Raw genomic sequence first — 13,978 nt, 5'->3', positions numbered from 1 at the left:
TGGTCTCGTATGCTGTGGTTGTGACAACAGGCTGTGACAACGGCGTTCTCGTAAGCTGTGACAACAGCGTTCTCGTAGGTTGTGGCTGTGACAACGGCGGTCTCATAGGCTGTAGGCTGTGACAACAGCGGTCTCGTATGCTGTGGTTGTGACAACAGCGGTGTGACTCTCGTAAGCTGTGACAACAGCGTTCTCGTAGGTTGTGGCTGTGACAACGGCGGTCTCATAGTTGACAACAGCGTTCTCGTATGACAACAGTGGTCTCGTATGATGTGGTTGTGACAACAGCGGTCCCGTAGGCTGTGGCCGTGACAATAGCGGTCTCATAGTCTGTGGCTGTGACATGATCGGTCTTGTAGGCTGTGGTTATGACAATATCAGTCTCGTAAGATTTGGTTGTGACAACAGCGGTCCCGTATGCTGTGGTTGTGACAACAGCGGTCTCGTATGATGTGGTTGTGACAACAGTGGTCTCGTATGCTGTGGTTGTGACAACAGCGGTCTCGTATGCTGTGGCTGTGACAACTTCAGTCTCGTATGCTGTGGTTGTGACAATATCAGTCTCGTAAGATGTGGTTGTGACAACAGCGGTCTCGTATGCTGTGGTTGTGACAACAGTGGTCTCGTATGCTGTGGTTGTGACAATATCAGTCTCGGAAGATGTGGTTGTGACAACAGCGGTCTCGTATGCTGTGGTTGTGACAACAGCGGTCTCGTATGATGTGGTTGTGACAACAGTGGTCTCGTATGATGTGGTTGTGACTATAGCGGTCTCGTATGCTGTGGTTGTGACTACAGCGGTCTCGTATGCTGTGGTTGTGACAACAGCGGTCTTGTAGGCTGTGATAACAACGGTCTCTTAGGCTGTTGGAACAGCGGTCTCATATGCTGTGATTGTGACACCAGCGGTCTCACATACTCCAATGGAATGAATGCTTTTAAACAATGATCGTGCCAATGTTTGTACAGTACCGTCACAAGTAATGTCAACAAGCCCTCCCGTCAAGCTGTATTTGTTCAAGTCTTTCTCAAATGACAAGTTTTATTACCAAAATGAAGTTGAGTTTACTTACCACGGTATCAAGAATAGCATACCTCGTTTCATTGTCCATATTTCAGTTCGTGAAATATAAAATTCATATGTCCAATAATATAATCGATATCTTATATATATTGTACAGCATTGATTTTCAAATTATTCCCAATCAACTAATTTATAGGCTGGACGTAACTCTACAAGACTTATTTTTGTTCCATTGATCCTATATCTGATGCAATCTGTTGTTTTCTATGTAAAGTCCATAGCACATCTACAGTACAAATTGACCTACATCCAAACCCAAATGTTGCTGCTAATATACACTATATATGAAAGATGGCACGTGATGTCACGTGTAACTTGATTTGAAAGGCACATGTCAACATCAGGGGGACTTGAAAACAAAAATAAATAGCCTACATATAGGTATTCTGACAAGCTAATAGATCAGTACATGGCAAAAAAAAAACATACATTTTTATTCCATCGTCGTCTTCGTCGTCTTTGTCATCATCATCATCATCATCATCGTCATCATCATCATCATCATCATTACCACCGTCATCACCATTGTCCAGTTATATAATGATATAAGAACTTATACATTTTGGGAGAGGATAAATATTCGATAAATATGTCGCCTATTAACTGTAATTGTAGCAGAACTAATATAACCTCATTCCGTCAAGTTAACCCCATATTAATAGATTATGTAAATAGCATTCACGCCAACTGTGCCATAACACATCAGCAATATTAACTTTGGGCAAAGTCAGATTATAGCATTTCTACCAATTCGTGCAAAGTGATCATCTTGGTGTTGAATTCAGTATAACAGGGATGAATTGTTTTCATTGGTGCTTTCTTTGCTGGGTTTACAGTCCTTTGAACAGCATGGTACATTGTTAGATAGCGAAGACTCTTTTCAGGAGTTGGTGGTAAAACCACTGAATAATTTACGAGAGGTTCGTCGCAAATCGTCTGGAACAATAAAAAATACGGACAGTGATGTCACCTAAATAAAAAATTGTTGTCACTTTATACATAAAAACATTCCAGAATGTACAGTGATGTCTCCCTATATACAATGATGTCTCTCTATATATAGTGATGTCTCCCTATAAACAGTGATGTCTCCCTATATTCATAGATGTCTCCGTATATACAGTGATGTCTCACTATATACAGTGATGTCTCTCTATATACATAGATGTCTCCCTATATACAGTGATGTCTCCTGATGTATAAAGTGAGGTCACTCAATATGTACAGATTTTTCTCAAAACGTGTATAGATATCAATTAAGGTATATCGATTTGTCGTAATATAGAATCAGAAAAGGCCATTTCTCTTTAAAATTTGTAAAGATATTTCATTATTTCCCTCACTATCAATCCATGGAACCATTTTTTTACAGTGTTTTCTTCCTAAACACAGTGATGTCTCACTTTATACAAAGATGTCTCCCTATATACTGTAATGTCTCCCTATATACATAGATGTCTCCGTATATACATAGATGTCTCCGTATATACAATGATGTCTCCCAATATATACTGATTTCTCCCTATATACGGTGATGTCTCCCTATATACAGTGATGCCACGCTATATACAATGATGTTTCCCTATATACAGTCATGCCTCCCTATATCAAGTTATGTCTCCCTATACACAGAGGAGTCTCCCTACATACAGTGGTGTCTACCTACATACAGTGATGCCTCCATATATACAGTGGTGTCTTCCTATATACAGTGATGTCTCACTTTATACAGTGATGTCTCCATGTATACAGTTATGACGCCCTATATATAGTGATATATCATAGATATACAGTGATGTATCCCTATATACAGTGATGTCTCCAAATATACAGTGATGTCTCCCTATATACTGTGATTTATCATAGATATACAGGTATGTCTCCCTATATACAGTGATGTCACACTATATATAGGTAAGTCTACCTATATACAGTGATGTCATCCTATATACAGTAATGCCACCCTATATACATTGATGTCTCCCTATATACAGTCATGCCTCCCTATATCAAGTTATGTCTCCCTATACACAGTGGAGTCTCCCTAAATACAGTGGTGTCTACCTACATACGGTGATGTCTCCCTATATACAGTGATGCCACGCTATATACAATGATGTCTCCCTATATACAGTCATGCCTCCCTATATCAAGTTATGTCTCCCTATACACAGTGGAGTCTCCCTACATACAGTGGTGTCTACCTACATACAGTGATGCCTCCATATATACAGTGATGTCTCACTTTATACAGTGATGTCTCCATGTATACAGTTATGACGCCCTATATATAGTGATATATCATAGATATACAGTGATGTATCCCTATATACAGTGATGTCTCCCTATATACAGTGATGTCTCCCTATATACGGTGATGTCTCCCTAAATACAGTGATGTCACACTATATACAGGTATGTCTCCCTATACACAGTGATGTCACACTATATACAGGTATGTCTCCCTATATACAGTGATGTCACACTATATACAGGTAAGTCTACCTATATACAGTGATGTCATCCTATATACAGTAATGCCACCCTATATACACTGATGTCTCCCTATATACAGTCATGCCTCCCTATATCAAGTTATGTCTCCCTATACACAGTGGAGTCTCCCTAAATACAGTGGTGTCTACCTACATACGGTGATGCCTCCATATATACAGTGGTGTCTACCTATATACAGTGATGTCTCCCTATATACAGTGATGTCTCCCTATATACATTGATGTCTCACTTTATACAGTGATGTCTCGCTATAAACAGTGATGTCTCCCTATATACCGCGATGTCTCCTTATATACAGTGATGTCTCACTTTATACAGTGATGTCTCCATGTATACAGTTATGACACCCTATATATAGTGATATATCATAGATATACAGTGATGTATCCCTATATACAGTGATGACTCCCTATCTATAGTGATGTCTCCCTATATACAGTGATGTCTCCCTATATACCGCGATGTCTCCCTATATACAGTGATGTCTCACTTTATACAGTGATGTCTCCATGTATACAGTTATGACACCCTATATATAGTGATATATCATAGATATACAGTGTTGTATCCCTATATACAGTGATGACTCCCTATCTATAGTGATGTCTACCTATATACAGTGATATCTCCCTATAAACAATGATTTTCCCATATATACATTGATGTATCATAAATAAACAGTGATGCATCCCTAAATACAGTGATGTCTCCCTATATACAGTGATGTCTCCTATCTATATTGATGTCTACCTATATACAGTGATATCTCCCTATAAACAATGATTTTCCCATATATACATTGATGTATCATAAATAAACAGTGATGCATCCCTATATACAGTGATGTCTCCCTATAAACATTGTTGTCTCCCTTTATACGGTAATGTCTCCTCCCAATATACAGTAATATAACATAGATATACAGTGATGTCTCCCTAAATACATTGATGTCTCCCAATATACAGTGATGTCTCTCATTATACAATGATTTCTCCCTTTATGCAGTGATGTTTGTCCCTATATACAATGATGTCTCCCTATAATCATTGATGTATCATAGATATACAGTGATGTCTCCCTATATATATATTGATGTTTCCCTATAAACAGTGATGTCTCCCTATATACTGTGATGTCTCCCTATCTATAGTGATGTCTCCCTATATACAGTGATGTCTCCCTATAAACAATGATTTTCCCATATATACATTGATGTATCATAAATAAACAGTGATGCATCCCTATATACAGTGATGTCTCCCTATAAACATTGATGTCTCCCTTTATACGGTAATGTCTCCTCCCAATATACAGTGATATAACATAGATATACAGTGATGTCTCCCCAAATACATTGATGTCTCCCAATATACAGTGACGTCTCTCTTTATACAATGATTTCTCCCTTTATGCAGTGATGTTTGTCCCTATATACAATGATGTCTCCCTATAATCATTGATGTATCATAGATATACAGTGATGTCTCCCTGTATATATTGATGTTTCCCTATAAACAGTGATGTCTCCCTATATACTGTGATTTATCATAGATATACAGGTATGTCTCCCTATCTATAGTGATATCTCCCTATATACAGTGATGTCTCCCTATAAACAATGATTTTCCCATATATACATTGATGTATCATAAATAAACAGTGATGCATCCCTATATACAGTGATGTCTCCCTATAAACATTGATGTCTCCCTTTATACGGTAATGTCTCTTCCCAATATACAGTAATAAAACATAGATATACAGTGATGTCTCCCTAAATACATTGATGTCTCCCAATATACAGTGATGTCTCTCATTATACAATGATTTCTCCCTTTATGCAGTGATGTTTGTCCCTATATACAATGATGTCTCCCTATAATCATTGATGTATCATAGATATACAGTGATGTATCCCTATATATCTTGATGTTTCCCTATAAACAGTGATGTCTCCCTATATACTGTGATGTCTCCCTATCTATAGTGATGTCTCCCTATATACAGTGATGTCTCCCTATAAACAATGATTTTCCCATATATACATTGATGTATCATAAATAAACAGTGATGCATCCCTATATACAGTGATGTCTCCCTATAAACATTGATGTCTCCCTTTATACGGTAATGTCTCCTCCCAATATACAGTGATATAACATAGATATACAGTGATGTCTCCCTAAATACATTGATGTCTCCCAATATACAGTGATGTCTCTCTTTATACAGTGATTTCTCTCTATATACAGTGATGTTTGTCCCTATATACAACGATATAATCATTGATGTATCATATATACAGTGATGTCTCCCTATATATATTGATGTTTCCCTATAAACAGTGATGTCTCCCTATATACTGTGATTTATCATAGATATACAGGTATGTCTCCCTATATACAGTGATGTCTCACTATATACAGGTAAGACTACCTATATACAGTGTTGTCATGCTATATACAGTGATGCCACCCTATATACACTGATGTCTCCTTATATACAGTCATGCCTCCCTATATCAAGTTATGTCTCCCTATACACAGTGGAGTCTCCCTAAATACAGTGGTGTCTACCTACATAAAGTGATGCCTCCATATATACAGTGGTGTCTACCTATATACAGTGGTGTCTCCCTATATACAAAGATGTCTCCCTATATACATTGATGTCTCACTTTATACAGTGATGTCTCGCTATAAACAGTGATGTCTCCCTATATACCGTGATGTATCCCTATATACAGTGATGTCTCACTTTATACAGTGATGTCTCCAAGTATACAGTTATGACACCCTATATATAGTGATATATCATAGATATACAGTGATGTCATCATATATACAGTGATTTCCCCCTATATACGGTGATGTCTCCCTAAATACAGTGATGTCTCCCTATATACTGTGATTTATCCCTATATACAGTCATGCCTCCCTATATCAAGTTATGTCTTCCTATACACAATGGAATCTCCCTATATACAGTGATTTCTCTCTATATACAGTGATGTTTCCCTATATACAGTGATGTCTCCCTATATACTGTGATTTATCATATATATACAGGTATGTCTCCCTATATACAGTGATGTCATCCTATATTCAGGTATGTCTACCTATATACAGTGATGTCGTCCTATATACAGTGATGTCTCCCTATATACAGTGATGTCTCCTTTATATACAATGATGTATCCCTATATACAGTGATGTCTACCTATATACAGTGATGTCTCCCTACATCAAGTTATGTCTCCATATATACAGTGATGTCTCCCTATATACAGTGATGTCTCCCTATATACAGTGATGTCTCCCTATATAAAGTGATGTCTCCCTAAATATATTGATGTCTCCCTATATACAGTGATGTTTCCTTATATACAGTGATGTCTCCCTATATACAGTGATGTCTCCTTATATACAGTGATGTCTCCCTATATAAAGTGATGTCTCCCTAAATACATTGATGTCTCCCTAAATATATTGATGTCGTCCTATATACAGTGATGTCTCCCTATATACAGTGATGTCTCCTTTATATACAATGATGTATCCGTATATACAGTGATGTCTACCTATATACAGAGATGTCTCCCTATATACAGTGATGTCTCCCTATATACAGTGATGTCTCCTTATATATAGTGATGTCTCCCTATATACAGTGATGTCTCCTTATATATAGTGATGTCTCCCTATATACAGTGATGACACCCTATATACAATGATGTCTCCCTATAGACAGTCATGCCTCCCTATATCAAGTGATGTGTCCCTATATACCGTGATGTCTCCCTATATACAGTGATGTCTCACTTTATACAGTGATGTCTCCATGTATACAGTTTTGACGCCCTATATATAGTGATATATCATAGATATACAGTGATTTCTCCCTATATACGGTGATGTCTCCCTAAATACAGTGATGCCTCCCTATATACAATGATGTCTCCCTATACACAATGGAATCTCCCTATATACAGTGATTTCTCTCTATATACAGTGATATATTCCTATGTACAATGATGTCTCCCTATACATATTGATGTTTCGCTATATACAGTGATGTCTCCCTATATACTGTGATTTATCATATATATATACAGGTATGTCTCCCTATATACAGTGATATCATCCTATATTCAGGTATGTCTACCTATATACAGTGATGTCGTCCTATATACAGTGATGTCGCCCTATATACAGTGATGTCTCCTTTATATACAATGATGTATCCCTATATACAGTGATGTCTACCTATATACAGTGATGTCTCCCTATATACGGTGATGTCTCCCTACATCAAGTTATGTCTCCATATATTCAGTGATGTCTCCCTATATACAGTGATGTCTCCCTATATACAGTGATGTCTCCATATATACAGTGATGTCTCCCTATATAAAGTGATGTCTCCCTAAATATATTGATGTCTCCCTATATACAGTGATGTCTCCTTATATACAGTGATGTCTCCTTATATAAAATGATGTCTCCCTGAATACATTGATGTCTCCCTAAATATATTGATGTCGTCCTATATACAGTGATGTCTCCCTATATACAGTGATGTCTCCTTTATATACAATGATGTATCCGTATATACAGTGATGTCTACCTATATACAATGATGTCTCCCTACATCAAGTTATGTCTCCATATATACAGTGATGTCTCCCTATATACAGTGATGTCTCCCTATATACAATGATGTATCCGTATATACAGTGATGTGTACCTATATACAATGATGTCTCCCTACATCAAGTTATGTCTCCATATATACAGTGATGTCTCCCTATATACAGTGATGTCTCCTGATGTATAAAGTGAGGTCACTCAATATGTACAGATTTTTCTCAAAACGTGTATAGATACCAATTAAGGTATATCGATTTATCGTAATATAGAATCAGAAAAGGCCATTTCTCTTTAAAATTTGTAATGATATTTCATTATTTCCCTCACTATCAATCCATGGAGCCATTTTTTCCCACACTTTGTCCGCCTTTTTCTTTATAACAGTAGCGCGTCCAATGTTTCTAGTTCACGATGTAAGAGAGAGAGCGTCAATTCTAGCTAGAATACTCTCATGGGCCTAATTACTAACCTGGACACCTTCTTGTGGCCCTTTTTATAGAGATCCTTCCACTGGAAAGGAAACCCATATGATAAACAACAGAAAAAAGACACTCTCCTGAAGCTCAACAGTCCATATCCTTTTGTGATTGCTGGTACAGTCGTCACACAGCTACAATAATTCGCCAACAACATCGCTATTACTTTGTAACGGATCTGGACCTGGTATATAAACTTAGGAATATGTCTGTTTCGTCCACAAGGTCAGGAAATCTCTGTAGACTGACTATTCAGATCAATAGCAGACCATTAGAGGTGACAGTAGGGGCGTCCAGTAGGGATGTGCAAAACGTCGGATGTAATGGTGACAATACAACTGGGAAAAACTTCCACTTTGATGACATCAGAATGGGTATACAACTATACACAAAACCATCTTGCATATAAATCCATTTTGTATAAAATATACTTTGAGGAAAATCGTCATTTTAAGGCTGTATGGTTCAGCGTTATATCTGGAAGATATTAATCCTAGTTTCTGATTTTGTCAGGAAACTATTACTTTTTATCAAAAATACAAACTCTTAGTTACCTCGTGGCCCTTTTATTTGTCGCAATATAGAATCATACAAAGTCTGATATATGTTTATTGTTTCGGTACTGCATTCCTACAAAATGGGAACGAATGAATTATGATACTAACACAGCGATATAGGTGCCGGAAGCTAGTCTTGTCAGCCCATTCCATATCAATTCTTTTCATGTTTTTTTTTCTCCGAGTACTCAATTTCATGTCATGGCTGGTTAAGAGTTTTTGGGCCTCTCAATATAAACTTTCACACATATCACAGGAATAACCACCAACCACCGTAAATAGCGACAAAGCTGTATAGTTCTGATGCCTGTTTACTCTGACTGCAAACGTGATATATCTAAAAAAGAATGTCTGTGTTTTTGTTTTTGTTTCTTTTTATGTTCAAATTGATATGATATGGGATTTTGAATATTATATGATTGCATTGGGACAAGTTAATGCTAGTTATAGGTAAATATCGGAGTTACTTCCCTTCCATTACGTTTTGGATGTGTGTTTGTGTGTGGGGGGGTCTCAGTGGTGGTGGTGTGTGTGTGTGTGTGAGTGAGTGTGTGTGTGTGTGTGTGTGTGTGTGTGTGTGTGTGTGTGTGTGTGTGTGTGTGTGTGTGTGTGTGTGTGTGTGTGTGTGTGTGTGTGTGTGTGTGTGTGTGAGGGTGTGTGTGTGTGTGTGTGTGTGTGTGTGTGTGTGTGTGTGTGTGTGTGTGTGTGTGTGTGTGTGTGTGTGTGTGTGTGTGTGTGTGTGTGTGTGTGTGTGTGTGTGTGTGTGTGTGTGTGTGTGTGTGTGTGTGTGTGTGGGTGGGTGGTGGTGGTGTATGTGTGTGGGTGGGTGGGTGGTGGTGGTGGTGGTGGTGGTGTGTGTGTGTGTGTGCGTGTGTTTGTGTGTGTGTGTTTTATTTCGTTTTTAATTTTCATATTTTGACGTATGTTTTCTGCAATATACTAACCGTTGAGTTTTGTTATAAATAGTCCTGATTATATAAGATGAATTCCAAAGATGTAACACTGAGTCAACCTACATATAGTTAGAGCAGACAGATTTCGTATAGGATGTTCGTATTGACTGCCCTCACGACTATCCCGGCCGGGCTTGTGAATTCATGATTTACAGTATGCGAGAAGTTTTAGCACGACAGCCTAATGCAAGCCTTAATAACAATGCGTCAGATTTTTAGCATGGATAAAAAAAATATTATGAATTAAAACATTTATTTGTGTCAGGGTACGCATTTGATTATCTAGTTTTTAATTTGTGTATAAATAACACAAATAAAATTATATAAAAACATGTTTTTTTTTATCAACTCGTGCACGGACTGGGCGTCGAACACATGATATACAGTCCTATATCCATTGCCTACTAGCTAAATTCGTATTTGCGAAACAACAATAATAGTAGGAATAATCCTTAATAATTGATATTAAAGGCATTGTAAAAATAATGTGAATGCAAGCAAAATTGAAAATGTTCTGTTTTACACGTGAACAATAAAAAGGGCGACATTTTAGGAAGCGTTTTTAACAGCGTATTGTAGGGGATTTCCTACAAAGCCAGATACATACCTTGTATAAACTTGTGACTATCAATAGTCGAGGCGTTTTGTTAATGGATCCATGATCCATTGTCCACTAACGAGTTTCAACTAGCCTGGCCTGGCACTGAAATCATTCCTGGTGAAGGTTTAATATTTGATAAGCGTTAATGATGAAATTTGTCACTCAAGTGTAGAACATAATTTGTGTTAAACCGGCTGGCTTATCAGACAGATAGTTTCATTGCGGTCACCTTAGTGTCAGAATCATGCCGTGAAACATTGGCTGGACATGCTCTCCACCAGTGAGACATTAACTGTTCACGGTTTAATTGTAGATCAGTAGAAGACACTTTTCTCTATCAGAATTAGAATATAATTACCTTATGATAAACTGTAAGATCACAGCAAATAGAGTCAGTCCTGGTGTGGCCGTGGAAGGAGTAACTTGTTAAGCTCGATACTCAGGACATACATGTTATCATTGTTGTAACTTGTGTTAATACCCAACATTTGTACTTGAGAACGGTTGTTGATGGTCTTTTTTATGCCATAAGGATAGCACAACAAGTTATTGGGGTAAAAATAAGTATGTCCTATTGTCTATTAGGCTCTTATTTCTTCATAATTATCGGTAAGTATATTAAGAATGCCAGATATAACAACTTCTGTGTCTATTTTACATGCAATGTATGTGTCGCCATTTTTGCGCCGATGACCCATAACCAGTGCTATTTTGGAGAGAATATTGACCAACAATATTTCTGTGTTATTTCTATTTGTATACTTCCTTTTGGATTTATCCTGCCGTGAATAGCTTGGGCCAGTTTGAAGCTAGGCCTTGGCTTAAAGTAGCTGATGACTTACTTACCGAACAACATACGGAAGGCCCGTTGTCAACCAAAGCAACTAGAATAAAGTGTGTTGCCGAAGGATACAGTGACGACAGTCTGGGCCGTTACACAGCTTCCTCATAGACGCAAACCACCGCGTGTAAGGAGAGTCAAATCACGTGTCACGAATCTGCAGCTTTTCTAATCTTACAGATTTTACTATCAGGATATACATATACGTTCACATCATTCTGATATACTTACGACTTGCACTTCTTCTCCAGGCGCTTGGACTCGGACTTCTATCCCCTGGACTTGTCGTTGGGGAGAGATTATTTGGCGATGGAGAATACCGTCTGCGGTGTTGGTTGTCGATTGTGAAATCCATATTCATTTTTGATTAATGTTTATTATCAAAACAATTCGCCAATGATGAACCACAACATACATACACGCGTCTTTCGCAGACACATGCCAAGTCACATATATGTCATGATGGCATTTTAGAATCACTTTTGCGTCTTCTCCAAGCAGTAAATAGTGTTAAAAGGAAAATGAGAACAAACAAAGTGTCATAAATCCAAGAATAAGGAAATAAATAGAAATTTGATGGCAGTTGATACTGCCATAAGCTTCAGAACGTCTCCACAGTAAATCTAGTTATTTCAACTGTCAAGGACAACAGTATCTTGTCAATTCTCCTCGTAAAGTACAACCAGCTCGTTTCATCACCTTGTCGCTAGTTCGAAGAATTGTGAATACAAACCATTAGATAGGGCAATGAAAAAACTGCTCGGACGTTTTGAGGACAATATTTCAGATTAAGTACCAAGACTCCATTAACCAATCTCCGAAGTCATACTCCGTAGAATGTGGCCATCATCACGACTCGGTAGTCACATGGGCTATGAAGAAATAAACGCAATAAGGTCTACTTCCGATAAGTATTTTTTTGGAAACCGCACAAAACTAATATGGACGTCGTGTCACATAGAATAATATATCAAGTTATATGTAGACTGTAGGAATGTGTAGCATTCGGTGTATTTTGGAAACGTTAGAAAATTAGTGATATTGAGTTCTATCGAAATGCCAAACAGTCATCGATTGCCAACACACCATGATATGTAATCTGAGGTAGCACTGTTACCAATCAATCAGTAAGCCAGATGCTGTTCATTACGATGGAGCCAGATGCTGCATTAAGTAATTGGATAATATCTACATTGTACTTATCTTTATGGAGACAATTATGGATTATGAAAATATATATATTAGTTATAATATGAAGAGAAGACAACTGTTTGACAATGCAGATAAAAATATGTTCCTAATAATACGAAATTCGCGTCATGGCTATGCTAATCTAACATCGCAATTTTCAGGTTAAAATGCATTCAAAAGCAAAAATATATAAATTTATCTTAATATGTACACAGTTATGTCTAAATGACTTTGCCATAAAGTTACAAAAAGCTTTTTAAACCCGAAGAATTAGTTTAAACCCGTGAGAGTGCATATGAACGCTATATTTAGGTTTTACCTGAGGTGATGAAGGCGACACAAAGCTGATTTATTCGCATGCAGTTATAACCACCATCCCTTTGTCACACCGAGTGATCGCTTTTGAACATTGCTGCCGAATAACTTGGCATTTTTTATATAAAAACGAACAGACTAATCCAACTTATTTAATGGTTCTAAGTTATCCATCAAGATCCCGCTATTTGACTAGAGAAACTTGAGCCGGTAATGAATCATTCCGTATACCCTTGATTACTCTCGCCAACAACAGAGACACGCCGTTTGACGTCTCCATGAGGAAATGCTATTTCTATGTACACAGCATGAAGATGTCCATATTCTCATATTCAGGCTTACTAAATACCTTCTTTATGTTTATTAGAGTCTTGTAATTTTCTGACAATTACATTTTTTCTGTTTCAAGGATGACTAACATGGCTTTGATGTCGTGTCACTGAGAATTACTTTACAATCCTATTATTTACATGAATCCGTTCTTTCGTTTCCATGGTGACGATATTAATGACAAGACGATGAGATCACTCGCCCTCCCTTTTCGCTTTCGATATCTTATTATATTTCAACATACACTGTATTCTGGGTGGTGGCGTGTCATTATTAATTTGTACATCATTAAATATATATTCCTTTTTACACGCTTGCACCTAGCTGACCTATAGTTCTGTGTTCTATTTTACAGTATTAATATACGGCGTTTGTTTGTCAGCATTTGCCAAAGTACTGACTGAAATCAGGATAAAACAATATGTCAAAAACTGGACGTTGATCATACAGCTTTTCAAAGAGGA

General features: G+C 37.4%; 1 protein-coding gene across 1 annotated transcript; it reads right to left on the bottom strand.

The window, feature by feature from the left end:
- Positions 1-223: 223 nt before the first annotated feature.
- On the bottom strand, positions 224-12,039 carry LOC132555471 (mucin-2-like). The gene is made up of 2 exons (XM_060219818.1): positions 11,910-12,039; positions 224-840 (listed from the first exon to the last, which is right to left on the bottom strand). Exons 1-2 carry the CDS (start codon positions 12,037-12,039, stop codon positions 224-226), a joined length of 747 nt encoding a protein of 248 aa, XP_060075801.1.
- Positions 12,040-13,978: the final 1,939 nt, after the last annotated feature.

The sequence above is a fragment of the Ylistrum balloti genome, unplaced genomic scaffold (assembly GCF_031769215.1).
Source record: "Ylistrum balloti isolate Yb309-2 unplaced genomic scaffold, AGI_CSIRO_Ybal_v1 Utg370494, whole genome shotgun sequence".
NCBI lineage: Eukaryota > Metazoa > Mollusca > Bivalvia > Pectinida > Pectinidae > Ylistrum > Ylistrum balloti.
This window is presented reverse-complemented; position numbering and strand designations above follow the sequence as displayed.